We start from the raw sequence: 23,785 nt of genomic DNA on the forward strand, positions 1-23,785 counted from the left end.
AAACCTCTTCAATATTTAAATTTGGGCATATCAGGCAGGCGTGCATCGTCGTTTGAGTTCACAGTGCTCTCTGGATGTAGGTGAACTACAACTCCCCCAAATCAAGGTCATTTCTCCTGAAAGCCCTCCAGTATTTTTTGTTGGTTATGGGGGGTTCTGTGTGCCAAGTTAAGTCCAGGTCCATCTTTGGTGGGGTTCATAGTGCTCTTTGATTGCAGCTGAACTTTAAATCCCGGTACCTACAACTCTGAAATGTCAAGAGCAACCCCCTCCCCCCCAAACCCGCCAGTATTCAAATATGGGCATATTGGGCATACGTGCCAAATGTGGTCAAGATCCATTGTTCATTGGGTTCACAGTGCTTTCTGGATGTGAGCCACAACTCCTATAAATCAAGGTCAATTCTTCCCACAACTCTTGAGTATTTTTCATTGATATGCCAAATTTGGTCCGACCAGGTCCATTGCCTGTGGGGGTCACAGTGCCTTGTCTTGATGGAGGGTGAACTACAACTTCCATCATGTTGAGTCAGTCACCCAAACCCTTCCAGTATGTTCAGTTGCTGATCAATTCTGCTCTGTTTGCTGTGCACCATAGAAAAGAGTAGGAAATGGCTATGGGAGAGGCAGTGGGCGGAATCACGCAAATTCCACACCAATGGAGGAACTAAAACACTAGGATGTCTAGTGTGTACTAGAAAAAGCGTTGATATTTGTAGATGTTAATGGAAACATCACTATATTATTGTAATTTAGAAGTCTCCTGAGAGTCAGCACACCTGGTCCTACATGATCTTATGATTTACATTCCAAGATGAGGAAAGCAGACATTTATCATTGATTATTCAATGGTCAGAAGGTGACACTACTTTTATCTGTCTATGCATATATGTATATTTTAGGGAAAGGCCTAAAAGGGAGCTCTAGTGGCTCAACATGCAACACATCCCAGGATTCCATGATATACAGCCCTGGAAACTAAAGAGGTTTCATAGTGCTGTAATTGTGGAAGAGACTTTATACTTACCAAATTATAAAGTACATTGTATAATCAACTTGTACTACTGTATACTATATTCCATAACTATGTTCTAAGGACTCATTGCTTATACTTGCAATTAAAAATAATATGTATACATACTTTAAAAATCTACTTGCATGAGTATGCATATTTTTGCTTGTCATTATGAAATGAAATTAATTTAAGAGGGCAATGAGCTCTGCTGATCTCTTTATAATGTCTCCATGTTTTATCCACCAACAGCCTGAGGGTTAAATGCTTGTGGCAGGGACACACCTTTGTGTTGTGAACAGAAGGAATTGTACTGTGCGGCTGCCAAAAAGTGGCAGGTAAGCTTGCAGAAACTACTTTTTACAGAATAACAACTCTCATGGGACCTTGAAAAAGTAGAACAAGGACATATATCATTATGATTTGACAGCTTATTTGTAATTCCTTTTAACTCACCTGGTAAGGATGGCACAATAGCTAACCTCTCCCATGGGGTGTGGAAAATAAATACCGCCCAGATAATCTAGGGAGAGCTTCTTGAAAAAAGGCAAGCTCATTGATTTGTAAACATACCTCTCCAACAGGCACATTTTACTACAGGTGGAAAATTTTAGGAACAAGTTTTCTTTCTTCTAAGGCAGTGTTTCCCAAACTGTGCTCCTCCAGGGGTTTTGGATTTCACCTCCCAGAAATCCCAGGAAGTTTACTAGCTCTTAGGAATTGTGGGAGCTGAAATCCAAAACATCTGGAGGAGCACAGCTTGAGAAACCGATTTAAGGAATAACCATGTGTTTATCACACTATTTTACAGCAAAAATGCTAGCCTCTAGATACCCTTTCTGTTTATTCCTATTCCACAGCACTGAGGTTAGTTTTCCCAGTACTGACAATAACTATTGCTTTTTAAAAGTTAACGCTATCTTGCTGTGTTAAATTCTCACACTGGGATGCTTTCTATCAGCAGGGTAGACTTAAACTCGCAAAACTACAATTTGCAGCTTGGATTGTACAATGGTAATAGTATGCTCAAAAAGCATTAGGGTTGTCTATGTCTCATGTGGGATGGTATATATAGAGTGGTTGGAATTATGAAAAGTAGTTTGAGATTACTTACAGTTAAATGTGGCAGAAAAATTAGCAATATCTCTATGATGCTGTATCTATATAAATAAAAATGTAATCTTCGTTTGTGGGATTAACATAACTCAAAAACAACTGGACGAATTGCTGCCAATTTTGGCCACAAGATACTACTAACTCAAAGAGTGACCATCATTAAAAAAAAATTGATTTTGTCATTTGGGAGTTGTAGTTGCTGGGATTTATAGTTCACCTACAATCAAAGAACACTCTGAATTCCACCAATGATAGAATTGAATCAAACCTGGCACACAGAACTCCTGTGACCATCAGAGAACATTGGAAGGGTTTGATGGGCATTGACCTTGAATTTGGAAGATGTAGTTCATCTACATCCAGAGAGCACTGTGGACTCAAAACAATGAAGGATCTGGTTCAAACTTGGCATGAATATTCCATATGCCCAAATATGAACACGGATGAAGTTGAGGGAAAATAGACCTTGACATTTGGGAGTTGTAGTTACTGGAATTTACAGTTCACCTACTATCAAAGAGCATTCGGAACCCCACCAACAACAGAATTGGGGCAAACTTCCTACACAGAACCCCCATGACCAACAGAAAATACTTAAGGCCAACTCCCTTCACCAGGGCAAGAAAACGTAATCAAAGCCCTCCTGACAAAGAGCCATCCAGTCATAGATATAGATATATATGATACACACAGAGATATAGTATGATAGATTTGAAAGGGGCCCCTAAAGAAGGACAATTACGTGTTGCATGTTCCAGAGTAGGCAAACCAGACAATCTCCACATCAACACTGACAAAGAAACAGCAAGAAATACTGTTTACCCACAAGCATAAAGAAACCACATATATTAGAAACCAACACTTTTCATTACTATATTTTCAGATCACCAGACTGGGCCACAGCAACGCGTGGCGGGGGGACAGCTAGTTCTAAATAATTCTAAGCAGGAATGTTTTTACAAACCCCATCTCTCAAAGTTCTATCACGCTGTTGTGGGTAGCTTGGAAAGCGAGGATGAGGAGATGCTGGTTGAAGGGCCAGTGATATAGCTGGAGCCTGGCACTGCTCAGCAGCTCATTCAGCCAGGCTTTGAAGAAGCATCCAGGAAAGTAGTTACTACTTCTCAGACTGCAGAACAAGTGTAATCTAGTTCCTCTGAGCAGGCTGAGGAAGTTAACTGTTCCAGCTTTTGTGGATCTGCGGAGAGAGGTTTCAGTTGTGTAGGTCCTAGATGAAAAATGAGCCAGCAACAGGTAATACTTGAACATCTAGGATTCAAGAAGTTCTAGGGTAGCACCTTGTTACTGGTTACAACTTCTGCCTCGGGATCTTGTTATCCAGTATTCGTGATCCCTGGACTACCCTGGCTGTTGGATTCTGATTTATCCCGGGATTCTCTGATACTCGGCTCTCAATTTGGCTACTTTGTTGGTTTTCTCTCTACTAGTAACTGGTGCCGTGGCTTCTGACAGACACTCTCAAATACCATGTCTCACATTAGAAAAGTTTAAGAATTCTACCTCTGCAGTTTTTCTATCGTCCAGTAGTCCTTCTCATGCTTAGTCTTCTGTTCTGTCATTGTTTTCCATTTCTCTTTAAAGAGATACAGTGGACACTCAGTTAACCAGAATTCAAGCAACTGGAACTTTCAAGCCACTAGCAAAAAAATAGAAGAAAATAAACTGCATCGACAAAGCTGTTTTTTATAATACAGTAAAACTGTGTTTTGTTAAATTGTCTTTATTTACTTTTAAACATTTCTTAATTTAATTAACACCAAGTCAATACAGTTTATGGTATGGTATAATATGATGTATTGTAATTCTTAAGGAACCAGGGTGCCAGTACCATCTTTAGATCTTGCAGCTCTAGGAAGGGGCATAACTGGCATAGCAGCCAATGCTGATAATAGGCCCTCCTGGCTGTTGTGTCTATCTGAGTTGTCCAGAAGCACCCTAATAAATGAAGAGGAATGTATCCCCAAACAGGACTGGTTGACATACCTCCTAACTCAGATTGACGCTTGACAGTAAGCACCTATATCTTGTTTAGATTCAGTCTGTTATTTCCCCTCACATCCAATTACCCCCTCCTGTCAGAGGAGACACATTGTCCATAGCTGACACTGATTTTGAAAACATGGAGAAATATATTTGGGTTTCATCAGCATACTGATAATACTCTGCCCCGTGCATTTGGATTATCTCTTCCAGTGGTTTCATATAAATGTTGAACACTATTGGAGATAGAACAGCAACTTGTGGTATGCTACAAAACATTTCTTTTTTCTGAGGAGCAGCTATCTTTAAGCATCACCATCTGGAATCTACTTGAGAGACAAGACTAGAAGCAACAAAGCACAGTATCTCCAGTTCCCAGCCCACCAGATTTCCAGAAGGACACCATGGCCCACGATATGAAATGTCACTGAGAGATCCAATAGCTCCAACAGGGACATAATTCATCAATACTCCTATTAAGATCATCCACTTGTTGGAGTTCAACTCCACACTGCTCAAGTCTCAAGTCCACAATGAGAAGCTAGATACCTTAGAATAGGCTGAGGGTTTCCCTTCCCCCATGTGTCCTGTATGATAGATGGAATTTATCTAATTTCATCTCTCCTCTGTGTTTCTACTCTTATTCTGATTGGTTGTGCAGAATGGGTACTTTTCTACTGCAAGCCCTGACTCTAGCTTTTTCATTGCCCTGGTGGTGCAATGTGTTAAACCCTTGTGCTGGCAGGACTGAAGACCAACAGGTCAGAGGTTCGAAACTAGGGAGAGCACAGATGAGCTCCCTCTGTCTGTTCCAGCTCCCCATGCAGAAAGAGATCTCAAAGCACACAGCACATACAAGATTTTTTTGTGTGTCAGGAGTGACTTAAGAATCTGCAAGTCGTTTCTGGTGTGAGAGAATTGGCCGTCTGCAAGGACGTTGCCCAGGGAATGCCTGGATGTTTTGATGTTTTACCATCCTTGTGGGAGGCTTCTCTCATGTCCCTGCATGGGGAGCTGGAACGGACAGAGGGAGCTGAAAGTGCAGACTAGAAACTTAATTCTTGACATTATCTTCTGTATTAATTCACTTGATTGCATGGAGGATTCAGTTATGAATGCACCCAGTCTACAGTCTCTGTGGTAAGAATGTGTCTCCTCTTTACTTTTAATGATTTTATTTTTTTAAATGTAAATGTGCTGTTGTTTTTCATTTAAGAACCCAAAGTTGCTAGCAAAGGGAATTCTAAGTGTTCTGTCATCAATAAAACACATCATGAAGAGATCAGCATAATCAATTTGGTTATAGCAGCAGAAAATTGTTGGGCATTAACCTTCTACCAACTCCCCCTGAAAGATTTACATTTTAACAGCTTTGTAAATAAGTCCACAAAGGTTACTAGCCTGCACAATATATAAATACAAGCTCGTCAGGGGTTAGCAGAGAAGGGGTGGACAGTTGTCTTTCCTGGAATGACCCCCTGCATTTTTATATTACGGTGTGAAGGGTTTACTACTCAGGTAATTTGTATAATCTCTGCGCTAGATACAAAAGTGAGGGCAGTACTTCCACTGCAAGTCTGCTCACTCACCTTCATGCACTTCCATTCCTATCTATGACTTCTAGGTAGGTGCTTCAAAGAATCAAAGAGTATTCTCAACTCCACCAACGATGGAATTGAACCAAACTTGGCACACAGGACTCTCATGACCAACAGAAAACACTAGAAGGCTTTGGTGGGCATTGACCTTGAGTTTGGGAGTTGTAGTTCACCTACATCCAGAGAGCACTGTGGACTCAAACAATGATGGATCTGTACCAAACTTGGCATGAATATTCCATATGCCCCAATATGAACTCAGATGGAGTTCGGGGGAAATAGACCTTGATATTTGGGAGTTGTAGTTACTGGGATTTATAGTTCACCTACAATCACAGAGCATTCTGAACCCCACCAATGACTGAATTGGGGCAAACTTCCCACACAGAACCCCCATGACCAACAGAAAATACCTAAGACCATCCAGTCCAACTCTCTTCATCGAGGCAAGAAAACATAATCCAAGCCCTCCTGACAAAGAGCCATACAGTCATAGATATAGATAGATATATATGATTCATATACACACAGATATAGTATCATAGATTTGAAAGGGACCCCTAAAGGACAATTCTATGTTGCATGTTCCAGAGTAGGCAAACCAGACAATCTCCACATCAATACTGACAAAGAAACAGCAAGAAATACTGTTTACCCACAAGCATAAAAAATACATATATTAGAAACCAACACTTTCTCATTATTTTCCAGATCGCCAGACTGGGCCACAGCAATGCGTGGCAGGGAACGACTAGTATAAATATATAATAATATCATATTATTATTATATTGCATTATATTATAATGTGTTATATATATTATATAAAATGTATATACAATATTGTGCAGGTACAGTTGTACCAGAAACTCCAATTTTGTTTGCTTCGCATTGAATGTTTGTTGCAGTCCTAAGTTTCAGGGACTCTGCAGATAGGTGGCTTCTTTTGGCTGCAATCATAGGGCAAGCCACCTGTCAATTATAGTTAGGTTCCCTGGTCCCGCCCCCTTTGGGTTTTTGGAGGGAATAGGAGCCTTTTTGAGTTCAGTCCACACAGAGAAGCTTTCCATGCAGGACATAATACCAAGAGCTCCTATAGAAAGCTTCATCTTCTATGGCTTGGCTGGGGAGATATACAGCCTACAGCCTGACCGGGGGTGTACAGCCTTACAGATCCTTTGCTGAAGGACTTCATTCAGCCATCATGGAAACCTGAGTTCTTTCCCCCTGGAAGTCTACAAAGCTCTGCTTGGTAAGGGTCTCTCGCAGAAGCCAGAAGCACTTGGTACCGGGTGCAGGGGCTCCACGCCAACAGAGGCAAAGACAGACTGCCCAGATTAGAAGTTAAGGATTTCCCCATTAGTTACAGTTAAGAAGATAGTGCCTGCCCCTGTGGACAAGATTGAAAGAGCCAATAGACTGTTAAGAAAGCCTTAATGTACCTGTTTGTTTTCATTAATAAAGAACTTTGTTGAAACCTTTAAGCAATCTAAAGACTCTTTAGGAAATCCAAGGGCCTTTAATCGGAGGCAGCCCCGGCGTCCTGTTGGGCACACGGAATTTATGTCCTGTCTACAGTCTTATGCACAGGCCCAGCGTGCGACAGCACAAATATACATATTTAAGGTTTTACATTTTGTGTGTTATTGCCAGGGGCGGCTCATACACTTTTTTTTTTGCCAGGGGCGGAGAGGCGCCTCTGTAAATGCCCCTCGACCACCACTTGAGGAGTGCCCCCTCGGCTCACAACAGCCCTAGCTGTCCAGGGGAAGCCTCGGCAACCCATTACGCAAAGTAAGCATTTGCAGTATAGTTGATTTTGCCCAGGGGCACTCTTGAGGGAAAACAGACCTTGACATATGCGAGTTGTAGTTACTGGGATGTATAGTTCACCTACAATCAAAGAGCATTCTGAACTCCACCAATGATGGAATTGAACCAAATATGGCTCATAGAACTCCCACGACGAACAGAAAATATATATCCGTGATTGGTTGGGGGGGGGGGGGCAAAATACTGTTTGCTTACCGTTGAAAAGTACCTAGGGCCGCCTCTGGTTATTACTTATATGTGAGTTACATTAATTGTACTGTTTTATTTGCTTGCTGCTTTGTTGTTCACTGATGTGTTGTTGGGCTTGGCCTCAAGTAAGCCGCCCCGAGTTCCCTTGGGGAGATGGTGGCGGGGTATAAAGTATTATTATAATATTGCATCATATTATATTAATAGAATAGTAGAGGAGACCAGGTGCAATTGTCTTCTGCCCCCCTCTCTCTTCACTCTAGCCCAGAGCAGCAGTTTATTTATTATTTATTTATTTACAGCATTTATATACCACCCTTCTCACTTCGAAGGGGTCTCAGAGTGGCTTATAATATATATTTTCATACAATATATGATATTATTAGCATAGTATAATATCAGTATTATATATTACTATATTGCACTATACCATTATATTGTAACTGGGTTGTTGTAGGTTTTTCCGGGCTATATGGCCATGTTCTAGAGGCATTTTCTCCTGATGCTTCGCCTGCATCTATGGCAAGCATCCTCAGAGGTAGTGAGGTCTGTTGGAAGTAGGAAAATGGGTTTATATATCTGTGGAATGACCAGGGTGAGACAAAGGACTTTTGTCTGCTGGAGCTAGGTGTGAATGTTTCAACTGACCACCTTGATTAGCATTTAATGGCTTGGAAGTGCCTGGGGGGAATCTTTTGTTGAGAGTGATTTGATGTGCCTGATTGTTTACTCTCTGTTGTTTTGCTGTTGTAATTTTTGAGTTTTTCATGGTTTCTTCCTTTCTGTTGAAATTGTCCACATGCTTGTGGATTTCAATGGCTTCTCTGTGTAGTCTAACATTGTGGTTGTGAGAGTGGTCCATGCTAATATTCACACCTAGCTCCAGCAGACAAAAGTCCTTGATGCAGGCGAAACGTCAGGAGAAAATGCCTCTAGAACATTTATTTATTTATTTACTTAATTTCTATACCGCTTTTCTCAGCCCTCAGGCGACTCAAAGCGGTGAACAACATCAGTACAAAATATCACAAAACAAGTATAGGGCTATTAAAAACAATTATCACATAAATCATTAACATCAGTATAACAATCAGTAGCGCCTCAACAGTAAAATCAGAATCCAGTCTCGTCATCCATTATTCCGTATTCCTATGTTCAATTACACTGTTTAATCAAATGCTTGTTTGAACAGCTAGGTCTTCACTTTCCTCCGGAACGGCAGCAGGGAGGGGGCCGATCTGATATCTGCAGGCAGGGCGTTCCACAGCAGAGGGACCACCACTGAGAAGGCCCTGTCTCTCGTCCCCGCCAAGCGCGCCTGTGATGCAAGCGGGACAGAGAGCAGGGCCTCCCCAGATATTAATGTCCTAGTCGGTTCATATGAGGCGATGCGTTCGGAGAGGTAAGTAGGGCCAGAACCGTTTAGGGCTTTATAGGGTAAAGCCAGCACTTTGAATTGAACATGGCCATATAGCCCGGAAAAACCTACAACAACCCAGTGATTCCGGCCATGAAAGCCTTCGACAATACATTATATTGTAATATTATTAGTAATATTACATATAATGTAAATATATAAGTATAATTATAATGCTGTATTATTATTACTAGTATTATATTGTATTACACTGTAATGTTATAAGTATTATATGTAGATTCAATATACATACACAATACAAGTTGGTGCTGGGGGGAGGGGCTATATGGCAGTGTAGTAAAATCATTAGGGCCTACTGAAGTAAGCGAGGCCTACTCTAAAGTAGAGAAGGTGGCGAAGCACCTGTCACCCTGCTGAGGGAACGAAACCAGTAATTTGACGCCTTGAGTTTTCAAGAAAGCCAGGGTTTCAGGGAAGGAATTCAGGGTCCCTTTCCCGGAATTGCTGCCGGGCTTTCCCTCACGCCGCGCTTTCTATTTCGCTTTTTTTCCCCGCCTCAGCGCTTGAGAATCGAAAGCGGAGCCGTGTCTGCCCGCTGCGCATGCGCCCTCGCACTCTCCGCCATCCCGGCCTCGCCTCGCCTCACGCCCTAGAATACACCGCCTCGCGCCCCCCAAAGCCAATGAGGAAAGAGAACCCGAAGCCCCTCTCGCGTGACGTCGGGGGCCTTTTTTTTAGCGTGACGTCAGAGAGAGCCCGCCTCCCAGTTACCTCACAATCCCTCTCCGCCCCGGGGACGGCGGCCAATCAAGAGCGGGGAGGGAAAGAGGCGGCCTGTGACGTCGGCGGGGGCTGCCCCTGGGCAAAAGCGGAGAGGCAGCAGGAGCAGGAGCAGCAGAGGAACCTGCCTTCTCAGCGCGTCCCCTCATCCTTGCAGACATGGAGAGCGCAGGCGTGGGAGCCGACTTCAACATCCTCCTGGCCACGGACTCCTACAAGGTTGGAGGGTGAAGGGAGCGAGGGGAGGCTGGCGGGAAAAAAAGGAAGGAAGGAAGGGGAGAGCGGGTCCTGAGGCAAAGAAGGCAGGCATGGGCGGCCCAGCCTCGCCATGAGTCCCCTCAGGCCTTTCAGGCACAGCGCAGGCTTCACCTGCTTGTGGCGCGCGACGTGTGTAACGGCTCGCAGGCCATGAAGAGGCACGAGGACCAGGGAAGGGCGGGGGGAGGCTCTCGTGCCTTCTGGGAGCAGATCCTTTTGTCACTTCCCCACGACTTGGGTTGGGATCGCCAATTGGTTGGGCGTGAATACACAGCCTGGAGCATCCCTCACCCCAAACCCCAAAGCACATGGGCGGCCCAGAGAGTGACACCTTTGCCTTTCTGAGGCTTCCAGGTCCTCCTGATTTGTGAGTGTGGAGGGAATCTCCTCCTTCATTCAGCCCTGCTTTCACTGTCCTGCAGGGCTGAATGAAGACTCTATACCAGTGTTTCTCAACCTGGGGGTCAGGACCCCTGTGGGGGTCATGAGGGGGTGTCAGAGGGGTCACCAAAGACCATCAGAAAACATAGTATGTTCTCTTTGTCATAGGTGTTCTGTGTGGGAAGTTTGGTCCAATTCTATCATTATGCTATTTCATTGTGGGTGAACTATAAATCCCAACAACTACAACTCCCAAATGGCAAGGTCTATTTTCTCCAAACTCTACCAGTGTTCACATTTGGGCATATTGATTATCTGTGCCAAGTTTGACCCAGATCCATCACTGTTTGAGTCCACAGTGTTCTCTGGAGTGAGGTGAACTACAATTCCAAAAACTCAAGGTCAGTGTCCACCAGACTCTCCCAGTATTTCTCTTGGCCATGGGAATTCTATGTGCCAAGTTTGATTGAATTCCATCATTGGTCGAGTTCAAAAGGCTGATTTTAGGTGAACTATAAATCCCAGCAACTCCAACATTCCCAAATGACAAACTCAATCCCCTCCAACCCCACCAGCATTCAGATTTGGGTGTATCGGGTATTTGTGCCAAATTTGGTCCAGTGAATGAAAATACATCCTGCATATCAGATATTTATATTACGATTCATAACTGGAGCAAAATTAAAGAAGTAGCCATGAAAATAACGTTATGGTTGGGGGTCAACACAACGTGAGGAACTGTATGAAGGGGTCGCGGCATTAGGAAGTATCTATTCTGCCTTGGTTAGACTACACCTGGAATATTGTGTCTAATTCTGGGCACCACAATTGACAAGCTGGAATGTGTCCAGAGGAGGGTGACTAAAATGATTAAGGGTCTGGAGAACAAGCCCTATGAGGAGTGGCTTAAAGAGCTGGGATTGTTAAGCCCGAAGAAGAGAAGGCTGAGAGGAGACATGATAGCTATGTATCAATATGATCAGGGGTCTGGAGAACAAGCCCTATGAGGAGTGGCTTAAAGAGCTGGGATTGTTAAGCCCGAAGAAGAGAAGGCTGAGAGGAGACATGATAGCTATGTATAAATATGATCAAGGGTCTGGAGAACAAGCCCTATGAGGAGTGGCTTAAAGAGTTGGGATTGTTAAGCCCAAAAAAGAGAAGGCTGAGAAGAGACATGATAGTTATGTATAATGGAGCCCCCGGTGGTGCAGTGGGTTAAAGCCCTGTGCTGGCAGGACTGAAAACCGACAGGTCACAGGTTCAAATCCGGGGAGAGGTGGATGAGCTTCCTCTATCAGCTCCAGCTCCTCATGTGGGGACATGAGAGAAGCCTCCCACTAGGATGATAAAAGATCAAATCATCCTGGCGTCCCCTGGGCAACGTCCTTGCAGACAGCAAATTCTCTCACAATAGGAGCGACTTGCAGTTTCTCAGTTCGCTCCTGACACGACAAAAAAAGCTATGTATAAATATGATCAGGGGCCTGGAGAACAAGCCCTATGAGGAGCAGCTTAAAGAGCTGAGATTGTTAAGCCCAAAGAGGAGAAGGCTGAGAGGAGACATGATAGCCATGTATAAATATGATCAAGGGTCTGGAGAACAAGCCCTGTGAGGAGCGGCTTAAAGAGCTGGGCATGTTTAGCCCAAAGAAGAGAAGGCTGACAGGAGATATGATAGCCATGTATAAATATGTGAGAGGAAGTCATAGGGAGGAGGGAGCAAGCTTGTTTTCTGCTGCCCTGGAGACTAGGATGCGGAACAGTGGCTTCAAACTACAAGAAAGGATATTCCATCTGAACATTAGGAAGAACTTCTTGACTGTGAGACGTTCAGCAGTGGAACTCTCTGCCCTGGAGTGTGGTGGAGGCTCCTTGTTTGGAAGCTTTTAAACCAGTGGTTCTCAACCTGGGGTCCCCAGATGTTTTTGGCCTTCAACGCCCAGAAATCCTAACAGCTGGTAAACTGGCTGGGATTTCTGGGAGTTGTAGGCCAAAAACATCTGGGGACCCCAGGTTGAGAACCACTGTTTTAAACAGAAACTGGATGGCCATCTGTTGGGGGTGCTTTGTAATTTTCCTGTTTCTTGGCAGGGGGTTGGACTGGATGACCCATGAGGTCTCTTCCAACTCTATGATTCTGTGATAACAGGGGAATATGCTGTGTGGTGGAATAACAGGGGAATATGCTGGGTGCTGGAATCCCCTTCTCTGGAGGATTGTAAGCAGAGGCTGGATGGCCATCTCTCGGGAATGTTTGGATTGGGTGTTCCTGCCTGGCAGAATGGGGTTGGACTGGATGGCCCTTGCGATCCCTTACCAGCTCCATGATTCTATCACTCAACTCTCATGATAGAGGACTCAGAGCAACTCTCTGATTCTATATCTCAAGCAGTCCATGAATTACAAACATTCAACTTACAAAGGACAATAGGAAGTGAGAGAAATCTACTCCTGGTAAGGGAGGTTTGTAAGCAGAGGCTGGATGGCCATCTCTCGGAATGTTTGGATTGGGTGTTCCTGCCTGGCAGAATGAGGTTGGACTAGATGGCCCTTAAAATCCCTACCAGCTCCATGATTCTATCATTCAACTCTTATGATAGAAGACTCAGAACAATGGGTTAAATGACAGGAAAGGAGATTCCACCTGAACATTAGGAAGAACTTCCTGACTGCATGAGCTTTTCAGTAGTAGGAGTGTGGTGGAAGCTTCTTCCTTGGAGGCTTTTCAACAGAGACTGGGTGGCCATCTGTCAGGGATACTTTGATTGTGCTTTTCCTACAAGGCAGGAGGTTTGACTATATCAGGTCCTCAGACTTTTTAAACAGAGGGTCAGCTCACAGTCCCTCAAACTGTTGGAGGGCCGGATTATAATTTGAAAAAAGCACGAATGAATTCCTACACCCACTGCACATATCTTATTTGTAGTGCAAAAGACACTTAAAAACAATACAATAATTAAAATGAAGGACAATTTTAACAAATATAAACTTATTTGTATTTCAATTTTGGCTGGTGAGATAGGATTGATGAGACAGGAAAGGAGATTCCACCTGAATATTAGGAAGAACTTTCTGACTGTGAGAGCTGTTTAGCAGTGGAACTCTCTGTCCCAAAGTGTGGTGGAGGCTCCTTCTATGGAGGCTTTTAAACAGAGGTTAAATGGCAATTTGTTGGGGGTACTTTGAACGCGATTGTCCTGCTACTTTGCAGGGGGTTGGACTGGATGGCTGACAAGGTCTCTTCCAACTCTATGATTCTATGATTGTTGTTGTGTGCTTTCAAGTAATTTCAGACTTAAGTTGACCCTGAGCGAGGGCTGGGTAAATGACCTTGGAGGACAGTATCCGGCCCTTGGGCCTTAGTTGGAGGACCCCTGGACTAGATGGTCCATGTGGTCTCTTCCAACTTTCTGGGTCTATATCTCAAGCAGCCCATGAGTTACAAACATCCAACTTACAAAGAACAATGGGAAGTGAGAGAAATCTACTCCTCGGAAGGAAAATTCACTCCTGGAAGAGTGATCATGGGGGAAAGGTGTCTCCACTGAAGCTTTCTCTCCAATCCTTGTTTCCACAACAAGCCAAATTCTTCAGAGCCAATTCTCACAGGGACAGGAAGTGAGGTGAAATCTTCCTGACAGGGCATAGACAGCAAAACTAACACCTCAGGGGTGTTTACCCTTCCCTGTGCTAGCCAAAGCTTGTGTGTGTATATATGTGCGTGTGTGTCTGGAATTACACTTTGAATGTACCTATTAAATTTGATTTACAAACAAATTTGGCTTAAGAACAGACCTACAAAACTGATCTTGTTCATAACTTGGGGGTTGCCTGTGTATGCAAACACAGGTATTTCAAGATGCTTCTGGTTCTGAGCATTTTGGATAAGAAATGTTCAATGTATAATGATATTTATTTCGTTATTTATTGTGTCAGGAGCAGACCAAACAATTGCATTGCATTTTTAAACAAACAAAATTAATAATATTTCAATCTGTGATCAAAAAGGGTAGGAGGACTAAGCTTGGCTGGTTGCAGTGGCAGAAATTCAGGATTTGTCAGTCAAACGTAGCATAGATAGATGGAGGGTGGGGAAGGAATCTTGGTGCCAAGTGCTTCCCCTTTTTTTAGTTTCTTTTCCTCTAGATTCTGGGCTTCCAGAAATAGGAAAATGGAGAGGGAGCAAAAGGGCAAGATAGAAAGTGAAACTTATGGTGGGAAGGAGCTGGCTCAGCACTAGAGCTCTTGCGACATTTGATCTTTTCATCCAGACACTGACAATCTGACTTGAGGGGGTTGCTAAATGAAATACTGAGGAAGCACCTGCCTCATTCTATTACTAAGTTAGTTCAAAGGGCTAATTTTAGGTGGCTGTGGTAGTAAAAGGGAATGTTGCCGTTTCTGAGAAAACAATCCTTTGTACACAAGCTAACATTTACTTTCTAACAAAAGCCCTATGCTTCTAGCTAGCAAATAATGGCCCAAAGGAAGCATCTTTCTGATTTTCATCAGGTTTCGTAAAATTATTTGTTACACTAGTGGTGTTTCCTATAATAATAATATTGCTGTTGTAATGGTCTTTATAGATTTATTCCCTCACACATTTCATTCTGAAATGTTTGGACCTGGATATTCAGGAAATGTGCAAATGTGAAACAGAAACCATTTCTCATGCCAACAAGATCGTTGGACAAAAATAGTCATACTACCCCTTCAGTTTACTGGTTATGAAACCATGTCAATCTCATTGTGTTTTAAGGGAAGTAAAGGGAAAAGTTGAGTTTGAGGAACATTTCATCCAGATTCCCTGATTTGAAACCTAAGCTTTTAACATACCGTAGTGGTATAACTGTTGCTGTCCCATAGCTGTGTCATAACACTAATACCACCCTGTTATGAAACACTTTCAGCACGACCCATTCAGGGCTAAACTCTTCTAAGTCCTATTAATTTTAATAGGGGAGAGTTGAACTTGTGCTCAGCTATTCATACTGAAAGAGTTCAATCAGTACTGAAGTGTGTTTACTCAACAGTAAACCCCATTGAGATTGATGGGACTTTAAATCACAGAATAGATTCCAGCTTTAGAACATTCTTCAACCAAGAACACCTAACATAATACAGGCAATGGCTACAATTTGCAGTAATTGAGACAGTAAGAAGCATTTATAAACACTCACCCTAGGCAAAGTGATTTGATTTTAAAGTTAATATAGAATGCATATTTACATCAAAGCATATCATTTTCCATCTTGGTATAAGAAGCTTCTCTAAATGTTTTGGGCTAGGTTGTTGTAGGTTTTTTCAGGCTATATGGCCATGGTCTAGAGGCATTCTCTCCTGATGTTTTGCCTGCATCTATGGCAAGCATCCTCAGAGGTAGTGAGGTCTGTTTTGGGCTACTTTCCATCATTTTTGACCATGCAAACTAGGAGTTACAGGGAATATACCTCAGAACATCTAGAGGGCAATAGATTTCCTATTTCTATAACAACCCTCTAGGGCAGGGATCCTCAAACTTTTTGAACAGAGGGCCAGGCCACAGTCCCTCAAACTGTTGGAGGGCCGGATTATAATTTGAAAAAAGCATGAATGAATTCCTATGCACACTGCACATATGTTAATTGTAGTGCAAAAAACACTTAAAACAATACAATAATTAAAATGAAGAACAATTTCAACAAATATAAAATTATTAGTATTTCAATGGGAAGTGTGGGCCTGCTTTTGGCTGATGAGATAGGATTGTTGTTGTTGTGTGCTTTCAAGTCATTTTGTTTCATTATCATCTTTAATTACTTATTAATCGCCCTCCATCCGAGATGCTCCAGGCGATTTACATTGCAGAAATTATACAGGATAAAACACATACATACAAATATTAAAATTAACATGGGTCAAATGCTCTAGTAAAAAGCCAGGCCTTAAGTGCTAGGATAAAATGCCCTTAGGTTGACCCTGAGTGAGGGCTGGGTAAATGATCTTTGAGGGCCATATCCGGTCCCCGGGCCATAGTTTGAGAACCCCTGCTCTAGGGTTTGAAATAAGATTCCCTCTTTTATTGAGAGTGCGCTTGATACAACATGTTACCTTTGTAGTGCAAAGAACACACCCTATCCTTGAGCAGAACTTCTGTATGGAGTCTTATGTTTAAAATATCAGGTATTTTTTATGTTTGTTTGCCTTGAAGTAGTTTCCAAATTATGACAATCTTGAGATACACCTGCCACAGGGATTTCTTAGCAGCATTTGTTCAGAGGGGTTTGTTTTCCTCCAAGGCTGAGTATGACTTGCCTGTCATGGGTTTCCATGGCTAAGCACAGATTCAAATCTTGGTCTAGAGCAGTGGTTCTCAACCTGGGCTCCCCAGATGTTTTTGACCTCCAAATCCCAAAAATCCTAACAGCTGGAAAACTGGCTAGGATTTCTGGGAGTTGTAGGCCAAAAACATCTGGGGACCCCAGATTGAGAACCACTGGTCTACAGAGTCCTAGTCCAACACTTAAGCACTATATCACCCTGGCTCTTTTAGTGTAATTTAAGATATTTTCATACCTTGATTCAAACATCTTATTATTAAACATATAATGTTGTGTTCCTAGCAATAAAACCTGGTGCTTTCAAATGTTGGATCTATATTAGGTGTTATGTCCGTGTTATAACGGGGTTGTAATGCTTAAAACAATCTCATAAAATAAGTAATATTACTTTTTCTCATCTAACATGAGCTGAGAATGTGAGGCCACCTAGTGAATTTATGCCAGAAGCAGTAGTTGAACAGGTTACATACAGTGTGTCTAGATTTCACTGAGTTTTTCCTTAATCTAAACTGAGATATTCTTATTATTACTCTTTTGCTGCAGTGTTTTTTCTTGTAGTTTTTATTATGTTCTTAATTTTATAATATATGTTTTGTGCTTCTAATATTTTTTAATTGTCAGTTGTTTGAATGTCTATAGAAGTGTAATATAAGAAAATATAAAATAATTTGCCCAACACAGTGATTATGTGGGCACAAATCTTGCTTCAAATTGCCTACAAACATTTTAAAAACATTATCTGTACTTGTATTTAAGTAATTCCCTTGGTCTAAAATAAAAAAATGTCCACTCTTTTATAAAACAACTTTTTAAAATTACTAGTGATGGCAGTTACTGCATATTCATTACTAATTTTGTATTTTGAGATTATTGTGAGCTGTGATATTTATATAACAATGCCAGTGCTCATTATGGTTTAAAGAGTGTCTAAAACATTATGACTTGGCAGATGAAAGTAGGAATAGGTTTGAGTACCTAAGACCCTTATGCTTTACCAGTAGTCATTGTCTAAGCCATCCTCTTGACCAGCCTCATGAAGAGGCCTACATAAATTACTATCCTCCAAAAAATATTATTAGCCTGCAGGTGGACTTGTGCTCTACAATTCCAGATTAACCACAGAAGAGATGTCTGTATTCCCAGACATACAGACATTCAAGTTTTTAGCAGGCTAAAGGGGGGGGGGGGGTGTCCCTAGTAAGTTGTAGAAAAGGGACCACATGAAAGTCTTGGTTACCTATGGCTACTAAGGTGAGTTGTTAAATGTAAGGCTTACCAAAGGCTGTTACATCGGCTTGGTGTTCCTCTTTCACTGTGCCCTATGCTGGCTTCTGAAGCAAACGTGCTAGTAAACTGGCCTAAGTTTATAAAGTGGACCTACTGGTAATTTTATTTATAATAGAATAGCTTAGTTCAGACATAAAGATTAGCATCTCCATGAATGATGGATGGAAGGGAAGCAGCATACTGAAATGCTGTGTTCATGCTTAGAATACCATTATAGATCTTTTTCAAATGTTCACTGTAGATTCTGGACTAAAGTACTGAATGGAGTTTAAACATTCAGTAGTTTTTGGTGATATCTGAATATTCCAACAGTTCTTGATTTAAATAAACACAACATCACCTATTGCAATATATGCTTTCAGAGAAAATAAAGTTTGAAATCACTTTGAGTTACATTTTCTAATATATGTATTAAATTTAAAATATTGGAGTGAAACCCGAATTGGCTCATGATCTTTTTTCCTCAAAATCACAGATTAATATAGAAGTGGGATAGAACAGATGTTGATAAACACATCAGAAATCGAATGACTAGAACAAGGCAGATTAAACCATCCTTACTTCACATATCTATCTGCTATTCAAAATATGTCACACATTTGAAGAGTCTAAATCTCTGGGAACATTAGACATTTTTCAAATCTCCTCCAAACCAAATCAAGAGTGGTAAATATGGTGAGACATAGGAACACTTGGAGCATAATTTTGGAAATCAAAAACCAGGAGTTCTGTTTTGAAGAATCTGAATTTTAATTTGAGAAGCAATTTTTGGAGGAAGGGAAAAGGACAGAGGAGTGCTTTGCGACTACTTTGTAACTTGCCTAGCCTTTAAAAGAACTTCCACGTTTAAGTATTTCTAACAATTAAAAATATACTTTAAACACCTTTAAAAAAAGAGATTCACAGAACATGAGCTATCCCTGTCAAGGCTCTGTGCATGGCTAGTGTTGTTCACCAAACATCGAGAGCAGTTGTTAATTTTAGCTGGCTAAGGTTTCCATTGCCTTGAAGTTTAAAGCCAAAGTCTTTCATCGTGTCTTAAATTAATTGGCCCTTTTTAGAGTTTATAATTGATATTATATTAATGGTGTCCCTTCCCAGTTTAGCAGATGAGCTCTCATGTTTTGCCCAACCTGGAGCTTCCCAATACTTACCAAAGGGGTTTATATAACCATAATGTAGAGATGAAGCCTGGAATTTTCAGAATTGTGAATGATGTTTTTTTTTTTTAATAAAGTAGATAAGAATGCATTCTTAGGACAGTACCTTGACATTTTAATTGAAGGGCACTAGTGAGAGCCTTGTTCATCTTACTAACTCTTTAGAGCTATTATTGTGGTGACTTTGGTGATAGGAAAACTGGATTTTCATGCAGAAGAACCACATAAAATTGATAAATATAGTGAGCACTGGGAACAGTGAAGTTTTATTTCCCAATGTAGATAAAGTCTATTTTATTGTTTACTCCAGCTCATTGGCATGGACCATTCTCATTGCTAAGCTGTATGGTACTAATGATGGTATGGCAAATTGAATGAAAAGAGAAGTAATTTTCAAATATTTTTCCTCATCTTAAGTTGACTTTATTAGGTGTCCAGTCCTTGATTTGTCAAGCATCTGTGTTATTTCTACATTTAAAAATTATCCAGGTTAAACAATGAGGATGTCAAACTGTTTCAGAAACTTTGCATATACATTGCCTAATATGTTTAGTTCTCCAAGTATTTAGAACCAACTCCCAGAAGCCTCGTTGACTTGGCCAACTATCAGGAATTCTGGGAGTAGAGGTCCAAAACGCCTGGAGGGCCAAAGGCTGGGAACCTCTGCTAGAGTTTAATTGTTGGAGAGTTTCCAAAGTATATTTCACATTTCAAACTGAATTCTCTTGAAATGATTATAGTATCTGTTGTATCAATAAGCAGTTAAAAAAAAGGAAACTAAAATCTTAATTGGTATCCAAAGCGAAATACCTTGCATGGGAGTTCAGTTTTTAACGCAAATATAGGATGTGGCAAACAAGAAAAGATGATTTAATAATTAAAGGTCTTCAGTTTAGGCACTTTCATCAGATTAAAAACAGAATATGATATAGTAGATTATTGTTTCATTTTTAATAAGTTGCATGATTATAGGTTTGAAAATAAGTTGAAATATATCATTAAACAAGTGATAAAGACTAGATAATGTGGAATTTATAAAAGATGGAGTAAAACATTTGGTCAAATCATGGACCAAAAAGAGTGTGGTTTGTCTTTTCTTTGTTAGGCTCCACTGGTCTCTTTTTGGAGCACTTACGCTAATTGCTGGCATTTACTGTGTTGGCATCTTGTTTGAAATTTAGCATCTGATGGTTTTGTACATGCTATCAATGAAGATAGTGGAACAGAATTAGAGCAACCATCTTTACTATCTCCATTTATTCAGGCAAATGAACCTTGTGTTTTAGTCTAATTCAAACCCTCAAGGTGGCTTAAGGAAGAATACAAAATTAATTTAAGAATAGCTTAGTAATGTGATATTACGAAGATGTTTGCACACTGTCACACATTTAGCTCACAGGATAGGATTTTTTAAACCTAAAAACCTTGACTGAAAATATTTTCACTCATTTTATTTTTACCCTTATCAAACATTCCCTTGCAGTGTTCGAAATCCAAACACTACAGCATTGTGCTGGTGTATCAGAAACAGGGAGTGAAACTGATCAGTCTAATTCATTGCCCAAGCTGAAAGAAATGCAAAAATAAAAAGCATAAGTGGTGGAAAGGACATTTGACTTTAAAAAATCTTTTAATCTACAGCTTTAGTTTTTCAGGTAAGGGAAAAATGGAATGCTTTTGTCTTAAATGTCAGAAGTACATATTTTAAAATGAAATGGGGGATTTTCCCCTGAAGAGATGTTATCAAGTGAATGTGCAGTGTGTAAAATAATCCCATTTTTGTTGACATGGTATTGAATGTCTTTTAGGAGTGTAAGCCAATAGAAATTTACTAGCTTTAGTTTTTGAAAATTGTCTTGATAAAGGGATCAAGCAAAATCTTGCTTTTCCCTAAGATCTTGTGGGTAATGCTAATAGTGTTGTTAATTGTGCCCCTGTCCTCACTAACTACATCATCACTGTTACATAACATGTCAAATTTAATTGTTATTTCTGATTATATATGTCATTTGTGTAATACTGCCATTTAATATTGACAGCACACAGACAATAGAATGTTTTTACAGACAAAAACAAAACTTTGTAGACTTTTAAGAAATCTTAGTATGCCAACCATATTTGATATGGATTTTTGAGAGTTTTAAACAAAGGATTTTGACATTGAGATAAGTGATTTTAATTTTTATGTATGTATATAGTAATAATAATAATAATAATAATAATAATAATAATACATCTTTATTTGTACCCCGCCACCATCTCCCCAAGAGGACTCGGGGAGGCTCACAGAAGCATTCCAAATGCTACACACAGACAACAATACATAAGCTCAAGCACAATGGCACAAGTACAATCAAAAGCGCATAAAAATCTTAACGATAAAATCTCAAAAAATTGAAAACCATAAAATTCCTAAAAAAGCAGTGGAACCTGTGGGCTGGCAATCTATTATAACAATCAAAGTGCGGGCCAGTACTATCAATGATTCATTACATTGGCCATGGATTACTCAAGATCAAAGGCCTGTCTGAAGAGCCGTGTCTTTAGACTCACCTGGAAGGCTTGAAGAGAAGGGGCTAATCTAATTTCTTTAGGGAGGGTATTACAGAGCCAGGGAGCCACCACCGAGAAGGCCCTCTCTCATCCCCACCAACCGTGCTTGAGATGGTGGTGGGAACGAAAGAAGGGCCTCCCCAGAAGATCTGAATGCCTGTGCCAGTTTGTAGAAGGAGATGCGATCTTGAAAATAGGTTGGAACCAAAGCATATAGGCATTGAATGTTTGCTGTTTATATGTTGTGCTCTGCCCTCAGTCCCCTTTGGGATGAGGACGGAATATAAATGTTTAAATAGTAATAATAAATAAGAGTCCGGGTTAGAAATACATGATTGTAGTTGGTGGTGGCTGCTGTGGACATTTACTTTACTACTACATTTATATCCCGCTCTCTCTCACCCCAAAGGGGACTCAGAGCAGTTTGATGAGTGGTTCATCAAAACAATGAACCACAAGGAAAACGTGTTTCTTTGTGGTATGTGCTTCAAGGAAACCTGGCTTTATGGCTCATAGACATGCAGCAGATTTCTGAAACAATCACACATCTGTAAAAGCACATTTGTTCAAAATCCTGCTCAGTTTTATTTCTCAGTTGTGAAAAAAAATTCAGTAAGCATTGCAAAAGAGGGAAATAATACAGGAGTAAGGCTGGGGAGCAATATTTCTGGAGTAGATAAAATGCTCCCTCTTGTTCAAATTCAGAAAAAAGTTGAGAAACATATGGTTGCAAGTTAAAGGATGACGCTGATTCTTGCTAGAATGCATGTGACACAATCATAATTTATTTTGAGTATTTTTTTTACATGTGGTGAAATGTTCACTTACCAGCACTTTTCTTATTTGTAGGTGACACATTATAAACAGTATCCACCCAACACAAGCAAAGTTTATTCCTACTTTGAATGCCGTGAAAAGAAGACGGAGAACTCAAAATTTAGGAAGGTGAAATATGAGGAAACTGTTTTTTACGGGTTGCAGTACATTCTTAATAAATACTTAAAAGGTATTTCATCCTAGAATTTTAAATATACTTTCACTTAAATGGTAATTTCTCAACTTTCTTCCACAAAATTCTTTGGAATATGAATAGCCTTTTGAATGTTTTAATCCAGTTAAGGATAAAACAACAACAAATGGTAGTGTTTTCTGAAACTGTTCTAACTTCAGAATTAATTACTTCCACATGCCCATGATCTATGTCCAGATATGTTATGCATAAAAACTGCTTCAGTCTTCTAACAGATAAACAGTCCATCTTGCTATGTAGTCTGGCAAGGCCAGTCCCTCCAGTTTCAGTAGGAATCTGGTCACCTTTTCTTAAATTCTAGATATATTAAGTTGTGTACAGCATATGCTTTGTATGTTTAAGATATTGCTGTTTTATGGTTTGCCTTCAAGTGAATTGTTTATCTCTGTTCAGATACTGAGAAACATTTGGACTAACCAAATGAGGCAAAATTATTATTTTTGTTTTCCATGGGTTCAAAATATTTATTCCGCTTCTTCAAACTAGCATATGCTAAGATCAATAGCAGAATGAATTCTATAGTGACTCAAGTGATTAAAAAAATTATGGCAGTGTGTGGTTTTTTAAAAAATTGCTTATCAGTTATGGTTCCTTTAAATAAATTATGATGCTGATGGTTGACAGTTTCAATTTACTGTGTATAATCTGGCATTTGGGAGGCTTTGATGGTACAGCACCTGATGTGGGAGACTGATAAACCCAGTAATAATTTTTTCCTGAGCTCCAGCAAATTCATAATTTCTGGCCATTTTCTAATAGCTCTTTGAATGCATCTGTACTGTAGAGTTAATACAATTTCACCCCACTTTAGCAGCCATGTCTGAATGCTATGGAAGCCTAGGAATTGTACTTTGACGAGGCGCCAGCACTCTTTGAGAAGGCTTAAAAACCT

The 23,785-nt window shown here is 40.6% G+C and overlaps 1 protein-coding gene across 1 annotated transcript in view; it reads left to right on the forward strand.

Moving 5' to 3' along the window:
* Positions 1-9,934: 9,934 nt before the first annotated feature.
* Positions 9,935-23,785, forward strand: part of NAMPT (nicotinamide phosphoribosyltransferase) — a 32,086-nt gene continuing 18,235 nt past the window's right edge. The window contains exons 1-2 of the mRNA XM_060778369.2: positions 9,935-10,123; positions 22,713-22,869. Coding sequence (XP_060634352.1) covers positions 10,064-10,123; positions 22,713-22,869 — 217 coding nt within the window. The 5' untranslated portion in view covers positions 9,935-10,063. The remainder of the gene's footprint in view (positions 10,124-22,712; positions 22,870-23,785) is intronic.

Source organism: Anolis sagrei, chromosome 5 (genome assembly GCF_037176765.1).
Source record: "Anolis sagrei isolate rAnoSag1 chromosome 5, rAnoSag1.mat, whole genome shotgun sequence".
NCBI classification, from domain to species: Eukaryota; Metazoa; Chordata; class Lepidosauria; order Squamata; family Dactyloidae; genus Anolis; species Anolis sagrei.